The sequence below is a fragment of the Globicephala melas genome, chromosome 6 (assembly GCF_963455315.2).
Source record: "Globicephala melas chromosome 6, mGloMel1.2, whole genome shotgun sequence".
NCBI classification, from domain to species: domain Eukaryota; kingdom Metazoa; phylum Chordata; class Mammalia; order Artiodactyla; family Delphinidae; genus Globicephala; species Globicephala melas.
In genome coordinates, this window is record NC_083319.1 from 49,322,017 (window position 1) to 49,341,129 (window position 19,113).

The window sequence follows — 19,113 nt, forward strand, 5'->3', positions numbered from 1 at the left end:
GGAAAAATAATGTAGGTGTAATGAGAGTTGAGAGCAAGGAACATATCTAATCATTTTATATCATCATTAGTTCTTTAGTGAACTACTCAAATTGTGCTCATAAACTTGAAAGTTGGGAAAGAGCCCCTGAACTTGTGATGACCCCATGAATGCACACACACTATGAGTTCTTGTCTAGACAGTCAGCCAGTCATACTCTACCATCATCCTTTGAAAAGGAAAATGTTACTGGGTTTCGCAAACACAATTTGTGTTAAATGCCGAAATTTGGGGAACACAGAGAAAAACATACACAAAGGGGAAAATTACTCATAATTCCTTTACCCAGACTAATCATTGTTAAGATTTTGGTGTATGTTTTGATATCTTTTTTCCTTGTATATGTATGTTATGGCCCTTTTGTTAAAAAAAAAAAAAAGGATTATACTGCACAAATTATATATACTGTTATTTAACCCCCTTTTTCTCACTTATTATCTTTCTATGCCATTAAATATTTTTCTGTAACACAGTTTTAGGTAACTATATAGTATAGGGTAGTATATAGTATTCCATCAAACAGATTTAAATAATCCTCTTTTGTTGGACTCTATGACTGGAAGTTAGCATGAACCAGAGAGACACTGGCAGGTTATACTAGCTCAGTGCTTCCTAATATTAACAATTTCATACACCCACAAAGGTATACACATTTATTTATTAACCAGCCACGTATGGTTTCTTTAATTCCACTGGTGAAAACTGTCTTGAAAGGGGTTGTGTTAAAGAGGCAGAAGGAGGTCTTTGGAAATAGAATATCAATTAACCAGAATCTGATGCTAATGAATGAATGAGTGAGCCAAAACGGTTAATCCTACACATCCATGATTTAAAGTCCAGTCGTCAGCTCAATTCATCGTGCCATCCTTGCTAGGTAATAGATGTGGCAAGGCAACTGTATTTAACTTTTTATTGACCGAGGAATAAGTGACCAGGGGCCATTTTAAGTGATGGCCTTCCAATTCTGCAGAAACTTTAAAACTGACACAAACAAAAACCTGGCAGACAGGGGTAGGGTCAAGGATTATAAATATATTTCACCTCACCAGTAGAATATCATATTCTATGTTCTCTTTCTTGGCTTCACTCCAAGCTTTGGATAATGATGCCGCAATAGCAAGAAGGTGGGGGCACAATGCCTGGAATGGGACATCGCTGAGGCCATCTCTGACTGAGACAGTTTTCTCTTCCAGTTCTAACAAGAACCCTCACAGGTTAACAGGAATACTCTCCTCTGGTTTATATACCAAGTGAGAGGGAATATTTCTTTTGCTTTTGGTAAATTCATAAAGTAGAAAAGTGAACCATCCTGGCTTGAAAGGGAGGGAAGAAATCAGATGCTAAAACCTAAGTCCTTGGCTCCCAGGAACAACCCTCCCCCCTCTCCCCGCTCCCAGCACATACGCACACACATATATACACACTTTCTCATCAACCTAGTTAAGGAACTGATGGGGAAGATCTAGGCAGGGATGAGGGTTTCTGAAGAGAATGAACACCCTTCCCACAGGGAACTGAAACCCCATAAAACAAGTTCTGCTAGCGGTAAGAATACCTTATATCTACAGTTCTTAATTTTTAAAAATTTGTTTCTAACATCATACAAAAGTTGCAAACAATCAAAATATCTGCTTCTTCTTGGTGTAGCAATATTAGTATTAGAATTGGTTGTAATAATAGCTATCATATTAGTAGTAATTGCTAATACTAACAGCATTTACCATATACCAGCTGCTGCTCTAAGCACTCTTTCATAACTCATTTTTATATTCTGGATCAATGTCTCAACAGATTTGTCTCTTTCTCAAATTTCCATTTATTGGATACAAAAACCAACTGAAAGATTAAAAAAGTAATTAGGAATTAATATTAGGTTTCAGGTGTTCTTTGTGATGTGTCATGATAGAAAGCCTAGAGCTAAACGGGCCTTCATTTCTTTGGAGGATATAAATTGGGAAAACAATATTAAACCACTCCAGAAGGAATTTACCCTCAACTTCAAGTTGATGGTCCTCCTTGCGCAGGCTGGGTTGGGAGCCTCTGGGGGGAGAGCAAACATTTCCCCTAACACTCTGTTACTTCCTAAAGGAAAGAAAGTTGGTAATTGTCAGCATGGTGCTAAATCTGCTGAAATCAGCTTCATAAATTATAAAATAAGTGAGTCCTTTGGTATCAGGAACCGAGAGTGACATTTCATCCCAATATGTCCACAAGCTGGGGTGCTGAACTCTCCCATAACTTGTTAGTTTTAAGTTCAATTATATTTCAAAAACAATAAACTCATAGAGAAAAAAATTCAAATTTGTGGTTACCAGAGGCAGGGAGTGGGGAGAGGGGGAATTGGATGAAGGTGATCAAAAGATACAAACTTCTGGTTATAAGATAAATAAGTAGTAGGGATGTAATGTACAACATGATAAATATAATTAACACTGCCATGTGTTATATATGAAAGTTTTTAAGAGTGAGTCGAGTTCTCATCACAAGGAAAAAAATTTTTTTTCTTTCTTTTATATTTTGTATTTATATGAGATGATGGGTGTTCACTACACTTTCTGTGGTCATCATTTCATTATGTATGTAAGTCAGATCATTATGCTATACACCTTAAACTTATACAGTGCTGTATGGCAATTATATCTCAATAAAACTGGAAGAAAAAAAGAAATTAACCCTGAACAATTTGGCATGATTTCATTATCTTTTTTTAATCTATTTAAAAAAATTACATATGAAACATTTGAACACATTCTTCTCTTAAAAATTAGAACAATACAGATAAAATTAATATACACTTGACATTTTTTTCTTCAATCATGTTGCTGTACTCCTTATCCCTCAGAATTAACTACTCTTATACACTTGTTCAGTGTGTAATGTAATGCCTTTTAAGGCCATTTCAATATTTACGTGCATTTTATCTACAGAAAATATGTAATAATATTTTGAGTGTGAGTGCATTTTGAAAATGTATTATATAAACACACAATGTAGTACATGCATACATATGTAAATGTATTAACATAAAAATGTGGTAAGAATAGTTATGCAACGGCTTTTTTATTTAAAAAATATATTCCTGTGATATATCCATGTTGACAGATATAAATCTGGCTCCCTTTTAACTGCTGTAGAGTTTTTGTATGAATATATCACACTTCATCCATTACTCTACTGATTTGAAATGTAGATTGCTTCCAGTTTTTCAGTTTTACAAACATTGCTTCAGGGAACATCCTCAGACATGTCTTTATGTATGTGTACTAGCATGTCTCTAGGATAGATACCAAAAATTAGAATTGCTAGACCATATACCACACTAATTATTTTCCTTCAGTTTCTTGGAATTGTTGCTTGTGGCCAATTTCTTAGTCACTGTGATTATTTGAAAATTATGTCTGAACAAAATTTCTCTCTTTTTCCCCCTCTCTCTAGCATTGGCTTTGACTCAATGATCTCTCTCTCTCTCTGTCACACACACACACACACACACACACACACACACACACACACACACACACCTCCTCTATATGGTGCCCTCTCTTTCTCCCACCAGGTCCAGGTTCTATGGGGCCTGAAGCTTATATAAATTTTGAAGCCCTCTCTGAAAAAATACCAAATTACACATACAAAATGAGGAGAGTGATTATTTCTTCAGAATGAGAAAATAAACCACAGCCTCAGCACCACTGACCATTGACATTCTGGGTACAATTCTTTGCTGGCGGGAGAGGAGGCAGCTGTCCTGTGCATTGCAGGATGGTCAGCAGCATCCTTGGCCTCTACCCACTAGATGCCAGTAACATCTCCCCAGTTTTGATAACCAAAAATGTCTCCAGACATTGGCAAATGTCCTGTAAGGGATAAAATTGCCCTCAGTTGAGAGCCACTGCTCTAATCCTACCCACTCTTTCAGAGAATAGAAAAAAAAGGAAGATTTTTCATTCAGCTCATCTTATGAGTCTAACCTTGTCTAAATCCCCTAATTTCTAAGGAAATTAAAGAAAATTTTCTGTCATTCTTTTTCATGAACATATTTGCACATATGTAGCAATGTTCAAAAAAGTAAATGTCATTACTTAATTGGGTTTATTACAGGAATTCAAGGGTGATTAAATATTAGCCAATCAAATCAATTAATATGATTCTTCATATTGAAAGATTTCAGGAGAAAGATTGAAGCAGGAAAAAAATATTTTCAACACACATTCATGGTTAAAATTTCTAGGAAACTATGAGTAGAAGAAAACTTCATTTAACCAATAAAAGGCAACACCAGAAACCTTCAGCAAACTCATATTTAATGATGAAATGTTTAGAAATGTTCTCAGGTTCTGGAACAAGTCAAGGATGATACTATCACTGCTTCTATTTAGCACTATATTGGATGTCTTAGCCTGCCAGATAAGAAAATAAAGCAGATAGAGGAGTTGAAAAGGAAAAACCAAAATTGGCCTTTTAAAGAGAGCTGACCTAATAGCAAAAGAAAATTGTGGTAGGCAGAATAATGGCTCCCCCCAAATGCCCACAGCCTAATCTCTGGAATTTGTGAATATATTACCTTCCATGGCAAAAGGGAATTTTCAGATGTGATTAAATTAAAGGTCTTGAAATGGGGTGATCATCATGGACCATCCAGGTAGGCCCAATATAATCACAAAGGTCCTTATAAGAGGGAGACAAGAGGGTCAGAGATGTTAGAGTGATGGCACAGCTGGATGGGGGCCATGAGTCTTGGGTATCTAATTATGCTGTTTGTTGGCAGCTGACTTGTGCTTCTAGTGGACTGTTTCACTAAACGTTTTGTGCTTTTGGATTGTGAGTCCTTCCATGCAGTTTTATACATGGGAAACTTGTACAGCCTGGGTTGAATGCATGGCCTTCCAAAGAAGCTTTATATTTGTTTTTACCAGGTGCCCCAAGTGGCCAGTGACATATTTTTAAGTTAAATTTTTAGTGTGTGGATTTCCAGACCATGAAATTTTGATGGACCAAAGAGAATCTTTATATCCTTCGTGATTTTTGGAATCCACACACATATTTGTACTAAACTAAATGCCTTTATTGAGAATTTGTTTATTTAGTTCAGCAATATTTGTTGAGTATGCTAGGCAGAGTAGGTATATAATTGAATATGCAACCATTCTTGAGGAGATGGACATAAAAGCAGGAATTTAGGTTTAGCATGATAAATCTTGCAAGGGGTATGAATACAGGTAAGCAGCAAAGAAGAACATTAACAATGGCTGGAATAGGAAGGGCAAAGTGGGCATTGCCCAGGTGCTGGTTAAAATGAGCCTTGTATTGCGAGTAATAATTTTAAAAAAAGATGATAAAATGACAAAATCATATGGTTGCTTTATCCTTAAGATGGCACTATAAACTCACAATTCCTTTGTAGAGAAAGGATACATAAAAATAACTGTGATTTATCCAAAAATTTCACTCAACCCTTATAATATAAACTAGAAAGGCTTTTGTGTGTCAGACACTAAGGGCTTGTATGTATTATTTTCATTTAATCTTTACAGCACCCTTAAGAAGTAGAGACAAGTATTTGCCCCATTTTTCAGATTAGTAATAGGAGTCAGAGATGGTGTGACTTGCTTTCAGTCACAAAGCCTATAAGTGGCAAAGCCAGGATTTAAACTGAGACAGCCTGAATCTGGAAACCGTGCACTTAATCACTATGTTTCCCCTCTTTATAGTAATCCACGTTGAAAATGCCACAATATTAGAATGACCGGTACAAAAACCCTCCCCCCACCTCCACCAGCCCCCGTTCTGGCTAAATCACACAGGAAAACAAGTCCCTTGCATGAGAAGAAGTCAAAGAACCCATGCCTTAGCCCCCAGAGAGTGACAGAAGACATTGGGCACCCAGAACACTGTGTTAGAGCTGGTTCTCACTGCTCTGCCCAGACTGCAGTTGGAGGTTTGTCCTGCCCTCCCTTGGCAGATGCCCCTCCTAAACCCTCCCTGGGCATCTGGTCTCATCGAACTTAGCGCTCTGATTGTGCTGACAGGTTTACATCTCTATTTTCCTCACTAACATGCAATTTCCATGCTTAGTATAATGCCCGGAGCATAAATTTCTCAACAAATCTTTGCTAAACATTTTCTTCTTCCACGTTAAGCCAGACCTTGCATCAGAGTCGCTATTTTCCCAGTAGCATCTCCTTTGCTCCCTACTATACATAATCTCCAACCCAGACAGCAACTTATAGGAGAGAAGGCAATTTGTGTGAAAAAGTAGTTTCCATCTGAAGGACTTATGTGTTTAGGTGAGAATTGGAATAAATGCTAAGCCTGGGTTTAAATGGTTAAGCAGTATTTATTAGCTAGTATGCCTTCCCCTGGGGCATTTCTAAACCTGAGAAAATGATACTGTGCTTACCGTTCTTCCATATTTTCATCCAGGTGAAGTACAGTTAAAATGAAGGCCAAGGCAACCTGGAAAAGGAAGAGAAGTATCCAATCAGAGAATCCTGCAAAAGGGGCATGAGTAAGGGAGGGTAAGTTCATCTGCTCACCTTCCACTTCCTCTCTTCTCTTCTATGAACTTCAGGTTGTTTCTCAGCAACAATTGGTAATAGTTACCTCCTGCCTTTTTGCCCTAAGTCAATAATTAGCCCCCAACCCCTGCTCCCCACTCCACTTCCCAAAGCTAGTGCTCCAAGTAGTATCTCTGGTTTGGCAACCTTCAGAGCAATTTTGGTAGCCAATAAATCCTCTTGAGTGAGGGAAACTTGGAACCTTTGGTATTGGGGATGGAGTTGGTAGGAGAGTTAGGAAGTTCAGGAGACAGTCTTGTGAGGATTACAGCACAGGTTTGGCAGTGTTGAGTAAAAATTCAAACGAGCCGATTGTAAAGATCTAATTGGCTTTATTGAACAATTCATGAATTGGGCAGCAGCCCATCTAGCAAGTAGAGAAGAGCTCCAAGGAGTTGTATAAAGTGGAAGCCTTTTATAGACAGGAGGGGAAAGGCAAAAGGAGAGAGTGGATTACTTCATCTTCCCGTGAGGGATGGGAAGGGCCTATGTGGCTGATTACCTCATTGGTGCTGACCAGAAAATTCCAGACTGACCTGTTAAGACTACAGTCCTAGGGGAAGTTATAACTGCAGTTAGGTTACCTACTAAGTCTTGGTTTGCTGATGTGGGGCTTAGCACGAGTGACTCTGTTTTGGGCTTGTTGTTTCTTTTTTTCAAGAACAGTGAAGCAGATCAAGGTACAAAGCCAAGCCCTACACTAGCTGCTGAACTTGGACAGATTTAGTTTTCCTACTTACAAAATGGAAATATCACTAGCTCTACCTCATGGATTGTTGTAGGATTAAATGAGCAAATACATGTAAAGGTCTTTGAACGATGTCTGAAAATAATAGGTATTCAATAAATGTTAGCAATGATCATTACCATGGATTTATGTAATCTGTAAGCAAGGAGTCTGGTGAATGACTTCATTCCTTCACCACATATTATAAATCCCTTATTATGCACTACATACTGTGTTAGGTCCTGACACAATCTTCAGTTCTTTATTCAGCAAATATAACTAAGCTCTGGACAGGAATAATGCTTTGAAGAAATTATAATGTCTAATATGCTGATGAATTAGTCAACATCTTGAAATCTTCCTTCCCCAGTGTTTCAACTCTGTTTAGGGATGTCCCCCCATAGGTAATTAATCATCATAAATAGAAAGGATTTGAGTTACAAAATTTTGCTTTACTATAAAAGTTTATTTTATTTTCCCCATGAACTTCAGGATGTTTATTTTGTATAGTGGAGTATTTTTTGTTTTCTAAGTAATGTGGCATTTGAGGAGCTATAATGCTTTTTACAGATTAATTTACGGGTTTTGACATTCTTGAGTGGGAAAACCTCCCAAATCCATGAGCACAGTGGATTTTTGGCCACACAAAGCAATTAAGAGGTTTGGGCTTTAGGGTCAGAGAGACCTGACTGTTAAATTTCTCCACTTAACAGTGGTAAAATCTTAAGTAATTTTTTCACTTTTCTGCACCTTGGCTTCCTTATCTATAAAAAGGGATAATAATAGATCCACTTTGGGGGATGTTTGGTGGGTTAAATTCATTCATTCATTCATTCAAGTATTTATTTGTTGAGTACCTACTATATACCAAGACATTCTTCTGGGTACTGAAACTACAATAGCAAATAAAACAAGAAAGAGTTGTTGTCTTCACAGAGTTTACATTCTAATAAGATAAAATTTGGGAGAAAATTGAGATTATGTGAAATAAAACACTCCTTAAAAATTAATTATTGCATCCATGTTTGCAATGCTTATGTCACACATAAAAAGGCTTAAGAAGCATTTAAGTGTGGCAGAGGAGAGATTCAAATTAGAATTGGCAGTTATACAGTGAAGATATTCTGATAAAGAAAAATAATGTTGAAAAAAGTTAATTGCTAGTGAAGAGATTTTCAAATTATTTTTTATTAGGTAATCGTAATTTCATAACAGTTGTTTGGGTATACAAATATGTATATACAATTTTCTAAACATGTAAATAAAAGGCAGTAGTCTAGTATATCTGCTTGAATTCATATTACTCAAAATATTACTAAAACATTTATTTTAAAAATCAGTAAAATTGTTTAACCCATTATAAAAATCTGGGGGTATGTGTACATAAACATTTTTAAGCTTGCTTTACAAAAAAAGAGTGCAATTTCTATCCAAGTGTTCAGAGTGACTTTCAAAAGTAGTTTAAAGGGGGAAAAAAGAAGGTAGCATTGCCTTGTAATACAGCATTAATTAATACTGACTTATACCTTGGGACATTCATGAAAGATCCTTTGTTATCACATATGGTAAAAATATTTAAAAATTAATACTCCATTTCTATGAAAAAAACATAGAAAATAAGACTTTATTTTCTTAGATTAACTTGTTACTGTGAAAAGCTGCATTCATTCTGCAGACATTACTGACACCTCACATTATTACTTCAAAAATATTTATGATACTTGAACTTCAAAAGAAAACCCACAAGACCTATTCTCCTCCCAGTACATTCACTGAATGCAGATTTAAGTGAGCACATCTCATTTTGATTGTGCCCTTTATTTGCATACTTTAAAATGACTACAATATAGTACATTTGTATTTTTAACTGGTACCAAAATTAAGATGAATGATCTAGGCAAAACCAGCAGCCTGTACTTCTAGTAACAGTTGTCATATGCAAAAAAAAAAAAAAAAAAAAAAAAAAAAAAAAGCCCTGAGTCAGTATTTTTTGCAAAAGTAATGAAAAGGAGTGCTCTGAAGTCATTTTATAACTTATGAAATGGTTAAGACTGTCCAGTATTCATTTGTCTTTTTTTTTTTTCATTTTGATTGAAGAGAGGTATGGCTTTGTTTAGTTAATCCAATTCAGATCATTCCTTAATACTCAATTTCATTTAAGTCCTCAGAATATCCTGATGAGTGCTGAGTTATATCTTCCATTTCTGTCAGGAAAGACAAATAGACAATAATAGTTTTCTCTATTTTTACTGCAGAAAATACTTAATTTGCATTCTTATGATTTGAGACTATTGCAAAATCCCTTTTCAGTCAAACTTATATAATTGTAAAAATATTGTTACCCGCACAGGATCCTGCTTGAAATTTAACATCATCAATGGCAATATCACTTCTTATTGACACTCCCCGAATGGCTTCAAAAATTATCTGAAAAATAATGAAGTTTGAATTTAGAAATAGAGTCATCCTGGTGAAACAATGCTGGTCAAGGGCAAATCCAGGCTGTATGGGTCTGGAAGCCTAGATTGTTCTCAGGGGCCCCCTTTCAGGAAAATAATACAAAATCACCAATTCAAATTTAGGTACAAAAGGGAATATTTATTTGAAATTTAAAGAAATTCACAAAAATTACTGGAGCCTTGGAGATTCAAGTTCCTTTCTTCTGAGACATTTTTAGGCAATTTCCCAGAAATGCCCACCTAGAAATGCCTCCTGGTGGTGACCTGGTTTCCGTCCCCACCTAGAACATTCTACTCCCGGTACTCACAGGGCCTATGAGAGTGAGGGGCCCAGAAGCCTAAGATTCCTTAGGCTCTCCCTAAAGCTACCTTCATACTAGTACTAGGTGGGAGAATTAAAATGACGGATGAGACCCAAGTATGAACAGCAACATATAACAATTAAATTTACCAAAAAGACAATGGGTCACTTATCATGTTAAATACCATAACATCCAAGACACAGCCCAAGAAAAAGAGGAAACCAGTTTCATGACTTTAGATCCTAGAAGAAAATAACTGATCAAATATTCAGGTTCTAAGGAAAATAGATCATATTACCAGCTCTAAGGCTGCTCTGATAATGGTTAATAAACCACCGAATACTCCAGGGAGGCTTATAGGTAATGAAAATCGTCCAGAAGACACATTTGCTCTACTCATTTTATGAGCAAATGACTCCCCATTGAACTAGTTTATGATTTAAACTAAATCAGAGACTATAAAGTGGATAATTAATAAGCATATGAAACTATCTTGAAATTAATGACTCAAAGAAGCTTTAACGACGGAAATGTTGCAAAATAACATTAATAGAAATTCTAAAGATATGACCCTAAACAAGAATCCAAATAAATGGCAAAAAGAGGAAAAAATGTCCTAACACATCTTGATAGGAAGACATATGAGTGTAGTTAATAAGTGTTTTGGTTTTCTGGACAACAGTAAAATCGGTTTTTTGACCTCCACCTCTGCAATGGAAGTATAATAGGAAAATCACCTGATGGAATTATACCCTGAATTGTCTTCAGTTGGGCCAAACACTTGATTTCATACAATCCTCTCCTTTGAATTTCCTTCATATTTGAGTGATCACCGTTTTATAACATCATGATTGCCCCTTTGTATTATTCCCCTATTTGTATCTGTAGAAATTCTATTAAATAATTGTGGTTATTTTAGAATTAGATAGAAATATTATTTTTTCTTTCAGTTTAAGTATATTATTTTTTTCAAAAGGTTACTAAGTCATTAGCACATAAATACTAATTGTTGGGACTCCACTACTTGATAAATGGAACATTAGCTATATTTTGGTCTAGGGACACCAGGAAAAAAATTACTGAGATTAAGGGTACCATGAATAAGAAAATTTGAAGACCTGCTCTTAGCTCAGTACCCAGCACATAATAATTCCTACTAAATGTTAGGCAGTGTAATGAACAATATGAATGATATAAATATTTCATTGAGCTGAGAATTTGTCTAACACTCTCTTTCAATGGTATCAAAATATAAGAAATCAGGGAGGAAAATACCTGAGAGCAGAGGAGGAAAGGTAAGCAAGGAATCCAAAGGAAATAAAATCATTTTGTGTTTTTGATCAATGGTGAGTCAGGTTCTGCTTAGCACTTTAATAAATCCCTTAGGAAAGGACATGATTAAAATTTTGCCACTTAATGCATTTTTTTCTACAAAGAAAAAAGTCTGATGACTGGAATATCATCCAGAGGCCACCCAGGTATTTCCCCTATAGGATAAATCTCAAATGACGGCAGTACTACAGCATTCTAAAAATCACCTACACCTGCCCACCACCACTAGTGATGTACACATTTACTTCTCTAGTTCTGTGCATTTTCCTGATCTCCAGTCTCATAGCCTATTTTTTACTTGACACACCCACTTGGATGTCTGATAGACATCAAAAGCTTTGCACATCAAAAACCAAACCAGACCAAACCAACTGTTAATTTCCCTCCTGCACATACCGCCCTCACTCCTCCAGATCTGCTCCACCTAAGGTCTTCCTCATCTCAACAAAGAGTGACTCCACTCTAGCAGTTGCTCAGGTCAAAAACTTTGAGGTCATCTGGACTCTTTCTCTCAAACCCCACATTCCACACGGAAGGAAGTCCTGTGGGCTTCTGATGACATCTCACTTCTGCTGCACAGCCCAACCCACCACTCCTACTCCTCTTGCAGGAGCCCCCAGAGTCTACTCCACTGCAGCCTACCGTCCATGTAGTACCTGGAGTGATCGTTTTAAAATATAAATCAGACTGTATTACCTTAAAGCCATCTGATGGTTTCTCATTGCTTTTGGAATAAATTTCAAACTCTACCATGTCACCCAAGGCCTTACATGAGTATTCCCTGATACTTCTTTGACCTCATTACCTGATCAGCTTGACTTATTCTTTTCCATATCACTTATTAACACCTGATGTTACATTGTATATTTTTGTTTCACATTTTCTACCTCTCCACCACTAAAATGTAAACTAAAAAAGAGTAGGAACTCTATGCTATGTGCATTGCAGTATCCCCGGCACTTAAAAATAGTAAATGGTCAATAAATATTTATTAAAAGGAGATATTTTGGCCTTATACTATAGGATCTCAGTCTGGATGCCTGATGTAGCTATTGAGATTACCAAGTCTGCCATGGTTATAAAGACCAGAGATATTTGGGAGAGAATATATTTTTAGAAACAATAATAGTATCTTTTTATAGTTTGGTACTTTAAAGTTTATAAACCCTTTCACAAGCATAATCTCATTGGACCCTCACTCTAACTCTGGTGATATCAGCACGGCAGGCATTATTACCCCATTTTGAAAATGTATAAACAGTCTCAGAGAGGATAACATTTCTCCAGGATCACTCAGTGCTTGTGGCACCCAGGGCAATGAGTGTATTTTGGGACTTCTATGGTGGGAGGGAACGTAGAACAGTGGCTTAGAGATACAAACTTTGGAACCAGTCAGATCTGGGATTGAGTTCTCACTCTGCCACTGACCAGCTGGAGATTTAGTTTTCCCCATCTTTAAAGAGGAGCTATAATATCAATTGGAAGAACTCATGCACAGCTCTCAGCACTGTAAGTACCTGGCACATAGAAGATGGCCATTTGCACATGAGTGTCTCTGTGTTTTATTAGACACTAGGATGTTTTGGAGAACCTAGTTCATCGTGGTCTCCAGACAGTCCTGAGGGAATCACAAAATCAAGAAGAAAATTCCTCATGGCAGGTTCACATCTGTTCCATTCTGAGCCAAAGGGAATGGTCTGGAATCTTCTTTCCAAATTGAGAGCTGAAAGTCTCTCAGGTCATTCCTCACCTTTGAACTTGAACACCCCAAGATGCCACCCCAGGTGCCTCACTACTTTGTGCTCAAAAATATTTTCAAACAACAAGCCACCTAGCAAGTCTAGTATATGCAAGGACCTGTACCTGGCCCCCAGGTTAGATGCTGGGAAGTCACCTGTTCCATAGAACTCAAATTCTAGAGCTCTTCTGCATCAGCATCATTTGGGGCTTTTAAAAAACATCTGTGCTCAGGCTCCACCTGAGAGACTCAGATTCCTTTCTCCCAATAACAGAGATTCTTCATCTTTAGAGTGCATCAGAATCACCAGGAGGCTTGTTAAAACATAGATTTCAGGGCCCTAATCCCCAGAGTTTCTGGTTCAGTAGTTCTGAGGTGGGGTCTGAGAATGTGCATTTCAGGTGAATTTCATATTAGGTGCATATGCATTTCAGGTATTGCTGCTGGTCTCAGGACCACACTTTGAGGACATTTGAATAGGGTAGGAGTATGAGTGCCCTGATAGCCTAAAAAATTAATTCATCATCTCTGAATGATGATCAATGATATCAATAAGTTCCTGAGTGATCCATTTTCCTTCTGTAAGCAGATATTAAATCACTATCAAAATTATTCCTGGGGCTTTTTTTCTTTGCTAAAGTTTTAGATAATTTTATCCATGCTGAGATAATGGGCCAACAGTAAAGAATGGCACATCTTCCCTCTGTCATTTGTTCTTAGCAATCCAGCACCCTAGATGGCACAGTAACCTGGTCACCTGAGCTTCTGCAATTCATTCCCATTTAGATCTGCAGAAAATTAATTTTGGTTAAGGGCTGGTGTAAAATAATGTCTTTCTTTTGGATACTTCTTCCTTAAATCTTCCTTTAAGATTTGCTTAAACCAAGCGGCCAGTGGTTGAAGTTGAGGGGTGCTGGTCCAGAAGCAGGGATGAGGAGGAAGTAGGGCTTTTAGCTGAAGGTCACACCTGGAATTCTATAGAGCAATTTCAGGAATAGTCAGGGGTCTGATGATATCTCCCCAAAGCTTTCTGGAGCCTTGGCTCACGGCAGGCAGGTGAAGTCAGTGGCTTTCAGGAGGCTGCTGCTGATTTCTAGACTAACTGGCTGCTTAATCTCACCCATTGGAATTGAAAAGGCTCTTATTGCTGTCCAGATTCCCTTATAATTGGGATCCTGTAGGATGGAGGTCTTCTACCGCCCGTGAGAAGACCCAAGGGGAGACCCAGGACATAGGATCAAGACTAGTTTCTTCTGCATCAGTGCGGACAGAGGCTTAAAAATTTACTCTGGACCACATACTCTGTTAAATAGACGCTTACAACAAAAGCCCTTGTGTGTGGCTAATGATGAGTGAAAGATGCAGCTGCAACAACTAATTAGGTAACACCATGTTTAGAAGAAAGAGAGACTCTGTTTTGGAAGTTTGCAGGATACACAGAATATACCTGACACTCAGAATGCACCAAGACAAAAATAGATACACTTTCATCACTGAGTTGCAAAAATCACTTTATGCATAAATACCCAAAGCTTTCCCTTTCTGCCTAATTTCCCATTCACTGCTTAGGTTCAGTCAATATAGACTAATTATTTTTACTCTTAAACAAGTACTGCCTTTATCTATGACCCTGAAAAAGAACAAAACATTCTTGATGGTAGCAAGAAAAAGAAAGAGCATCAGAAGGTTAAAGGAACATTTCCCATCACTTGATTCTTATCTCTTTTGGCTTACCTGGTGTCGCCTCTCACAGGTGTATTCAATCAGCACTCGTAGCCAGGAGATGCTCTGCTCACCTTCTCTTCTCCATAAGAGGGACTCTTCACTGTCACCTTCCTTTTTCAAATAAACATTCAGGAGGCCAGTCCCTGCTCCATACATGTGGTAGAAAAAAGTCAAGCAGTGTTTTCCAGTGACTCCTCGTAGAGGCCTGGACAAGAGTCGTGCTTTTTGTCCATACACCATGTGGGAAGCCTCGATGTACATGTAGTAGCCTTGACAGCAATGCAACGTCAGGTATTGTTAAAAAGGACACTAATTATATTCGCTTCTTTCTCTTATATATACATGTATATTTTTCCAGATTATTTTCCATTATAGGTTATTACAAGATATTAAATATCGTTCCCTGTGTTGTACAGTAAATCCTTGTTGCTTATCTATTTTATGTATAGAAGTTTGTATCTCTTAATCCCATACTCCTAAGTTATCCCTCCCCTCTTCTTTCTCTTTTGAGTAGTGTTCTTGGAAACAAATCAGAGTCAATGGATGACCTGACTACAGTACTGATAAAGGATTTATAATTTTGGAGAATATGTATAATCCAAGGAGGATAAATATGCTACAAAATTTAGACCATCAAAATAAGTGTTTTCATGTAATAATTTATAATTCAGTTTAATATACAGGAGGTAATAAATATACTAGTATTGTGCCACTGAGGTGGCAATTCACATATCAGAACTTATCCTACTAATTCGTGGACAATACTCTGAGCTTCTAGACACTGGTTTAGGGGAATAGTCAGGTAGATCTGGGTTCAAGTCTTGGCTCTAACATTTGTTGTCTGTGTGACTGTGGTCTAATGGATTATCCTCTCTGAACCTATTTTCAATTTAAAAATAAGGATTAATAAACCTGTGCTACAGAGGTGTGAGAATTAAATAATGTGTGCGACATATGCTCACATCTAATACATATTCAAATATGAGTTTCCTGTCCTGCCCTCTTTCCTGAGGTTTTCTGTGATACTTCTTGAAAATATAATTATATAATATTTAATATAATTATATATGACATTTTATATATTATATATCTTATACTATATACTGTACATCGTATACATGTTAATTATATAACACTTTACATTTCCATTTTCCTTTCCTAACTTTAGTTTGCTTTTTAATTTACTGGTTTCAGGCAGAAGCGGAATTAGTTCACATGTAAATAAGGCAGTGGTGTGTTGGAGCCTGTTTCCACTGGCTCCCAACCATCAATTGTGTGATTTCTGTTGGTAGGTCCAAATGGCTTCACATTGGTAGTTTGAAATGGGCCATGATGGAAGTATTTACACCACAGAAATGGGACATAACTACAGATCAGCCTTCCCCGCAAAATTGAGCTGGTTGGTATTAAATAATTACCATGAAGCTACTGAAACAAGCAATATATTAATAGTAATTTCTAGAATAATACAGCCATAATATAATTCTGTGCACCTGTGGCTCATTTTAAAAAAGCCTTGCACTCTACATAAGTAGCTCTTAATCTTTGCTCATTTGATGAAAACTTTATATCTCTTCTACCTGAAAAAATATGCACAGGTTTTTGTATGTGATTTCATTGTCTTCTTTGCCAATATTGATTTTTTTTACATACACAATCTAAAAATAATTTTTCCATAGTGTTATCTATTATTTCACACAGAAATTAATGGCTGCATTGAGGGAAAAAAAGAGATCCCAAATAATGCATGCAAATGAAATGGCTTCTAGAGCATCTTTATAGTTTGAAGTTTAATCAATGAGGTCCATTCATTTCCCAAAAGGCAGTGCGTGAGATACCCCAACCAGAACTGATCAGAAGTTCCACCTACGCTCCTTCAAGGCACTCCTCCTCTTCCTTTCCCTCATTTCCGTAAAGACCTGAGAATCCTACATGCTATTAAAAGGGTGGGAGAAAGAGTCCTACCCAATTTGGTCTTATCAAATAGTGTGCACTGTGCAACCCCTTCCCCCAGCGTTTCACTCAGTAAAGTTATCACCCTGAAAAACTGGGCGATCAGAGTCATGGGGTGTGGGCTTTGTCAACCAGTCATCCCCACGACCTGCTCTAAAATATTGGGAAAATATTGTCATGTTTCTGGCGTGCTCGCCAATGACATCCTCATTACTAAAACCAGTGGTCAATTTTCAGTCCTGGTCATTCTTGTCATCAGTAGCATTGGACAGAGTAGATCACTCCTGCCTCCTAGAAGGACTTTCTTATCTTGGTCTGTGGGAAGCTGACCTCTCCCGGTTTTTCCGCCACCTCACTGCTTACTCCTTTGCTAGTTCACCCTTTCTTCTCTGACTTCTTGACCCTGGAATGCTCCAAGGCCCAGTTTTTGAACTTCTCTATTCTCACTCACTCCTTTGGTGATCTCATCTTGTTTCATGGCTTTAAATGCTCTGTGTTGTCATATCTCAAATTTAAATTTCCAACTTCTTTTCTGAAATCCAGACTTGTTTATTTAAAGTGCCTAGTAGACATCTCCACATATTGTCAAGTAGACATCTCAGACTGAACATGGTCAAAACGAGGCTCCTAACAGCCTTGCCCTAAAGCCTATCCTACCCTTTCTAGTTGACCAGGCCCCAAACCTGGCCATCATATGCCACTCTTCGCCTCCTCTCTCTCTTCACATCCAGATGGTCAGGAATTCCTGTTGGTTCTACCTTCAAAATATGTCCAGAATCCAGTCATTTTTCTCCTCACCACCTGCATTGCTACCCCCTGGTCTGAGCCAGTATCATTTCTCAGGTGGATTAATACAACACTTCCCAACTAGTCTGCTTGCTTTTACCCTTGTTCTCTGCAATCTAATCTCAACATAGCATCCACAGTAAACCTTCTAAAACAAAAGCTAGCTTTTACCATTCCTCTGTTCAAAACCTTCCATTGGCTCAGCATTTCACTCAGAGTGAGAGCTGAATGCCTGAAAATGTTTAGGGCCCCATACGATCTCCTGCTCATTCTCTTAGCTCTCTGATTCTACCACCTTTCTCCTCACTCACTCTGGGTTGTGTGGTCACACTGAGTTCCCTAGTGTTCCTGGAATACAGTAGGTATACTACCACCTCAGGGCCTTTGTGTGTGCTAAACTGGCAAAGCTGGAACAAGTCCAAGTTTTGATAAAATTAAAGTCATATCAAAGCAAGTGTTCTCAAGCTAGTTCCACACCATCTGATGTATTTTTTAACCAAACACACATTTTTAACTTCATTATCTTCGTTCTTTCACTGGCAATAAAATTGCTACACAAGAAGCACTGGGGTTTTTATACCTTTAGCAATGAGAGGAAATTTTGTTGTTCTTTTCTCTAATATTTCCTAACTTAAGCAAGACTAGATATAAACAAATACAGATACACAAAATCCTTACAGAAGGGTGTATTTAATTTAATTCCATGGAAAATAAAGTCAAAGCATGAAATGACCACGGTTTCTCACCTACTATGCACAAAGGTATTCCATACTATCCTATACATAAGTTAGTATAGCACAGTGAACTGAAACCCTACTTTAATGCATGTTTAAATTAAAAAATATTTCCTCCAGAAATAATTCTTAGGTAAATAAGAAGAAAGTCAAAGAAAAATAACTTTGGTGCCTGGCTTTGGGGCACTCAAAAGCCTACTTGAATCCTAAGAAAAGGACCTTGGCTAAAGATGAAACACTCAATTGTGGGGCGGGGAGGGCTCCTCTGAAAGATGCTGTCACTGGGAAACTGGAAAGTAGAGACTATTGTGGGTCTAAAACATGAAGTCTTTTCAGAGTGGAAAGGAAGCAATAGATCCATCATAAGTGAGAGATGACTCAAGAAGTATCTTCCGTCTAGTGATGATAGTGCATCCCAGTGATAACGACATGAGTCCTGGCCAAAATAGTCTGAGGTCCTGGAAGAGAGGTAAACCTCTAATCACCTCCAGGATTATCTAACTGAATTCTTTCTTTCGTGAGTACTGTGCACTAATCATTTAGCCTCAACTGGATGAAGCATTACTCTGGTAATGCTTTCAGCTCATGCGTCTCTGGGTCTTGGGTATCTGACTGAAGCCATTACCTAAGGCTTCCAGTTCCAGAGATTGTTGTGTTTAGCACCATGAAAGATGAAATGAAAGCTCCTAAGGTGTTTGACATGTGTAATTGTGCTGCTTTTGGAAGAGAGGGGTAACATCCAGGGGAGTGTCAGTATAACTGTG

General features: G+C 37.6%; 1 protein-coding gene across 3 annotated transcripts in view; it reads right to left on the minus strand.

The window, feature by feature from the left end:
- Positions 1-9,385: 9,385 nt before the first annotated feature.
- MAMDC2 (MAM domain containing 2) overlaps positions 9,386-19,113 on the minus strand; it is a 181,379-nt gene continuing 171,651 nt past the window's right edge. For 2 of the 3 annotated variants that reach the window (XM_030877020.2, XM_060299972.1), the window contains exons 14-16: positions 14,886-15,145; positions 9,663-9,747; positions 9,386-9,524 (exon numbers count right to left, since the gene is read on the minus strand). In XM_030877020.2, coding sequence (XP_030732880.1) covers positions 9,460-9,524; positions 9,663-9,747; positions 14,886-15,145 — 410 coding nt within the window. In that variant the 3' untranslated portion in view covers positions 9,386-9,459. Of the gene's footprint in view, positions 9,525-9,662; positions 9,748-14,885; positions 15,146-19,113 lie in introns of those variants that run through there. The other variant, XM_060299975.1, reaches the window with a different exon arrangement.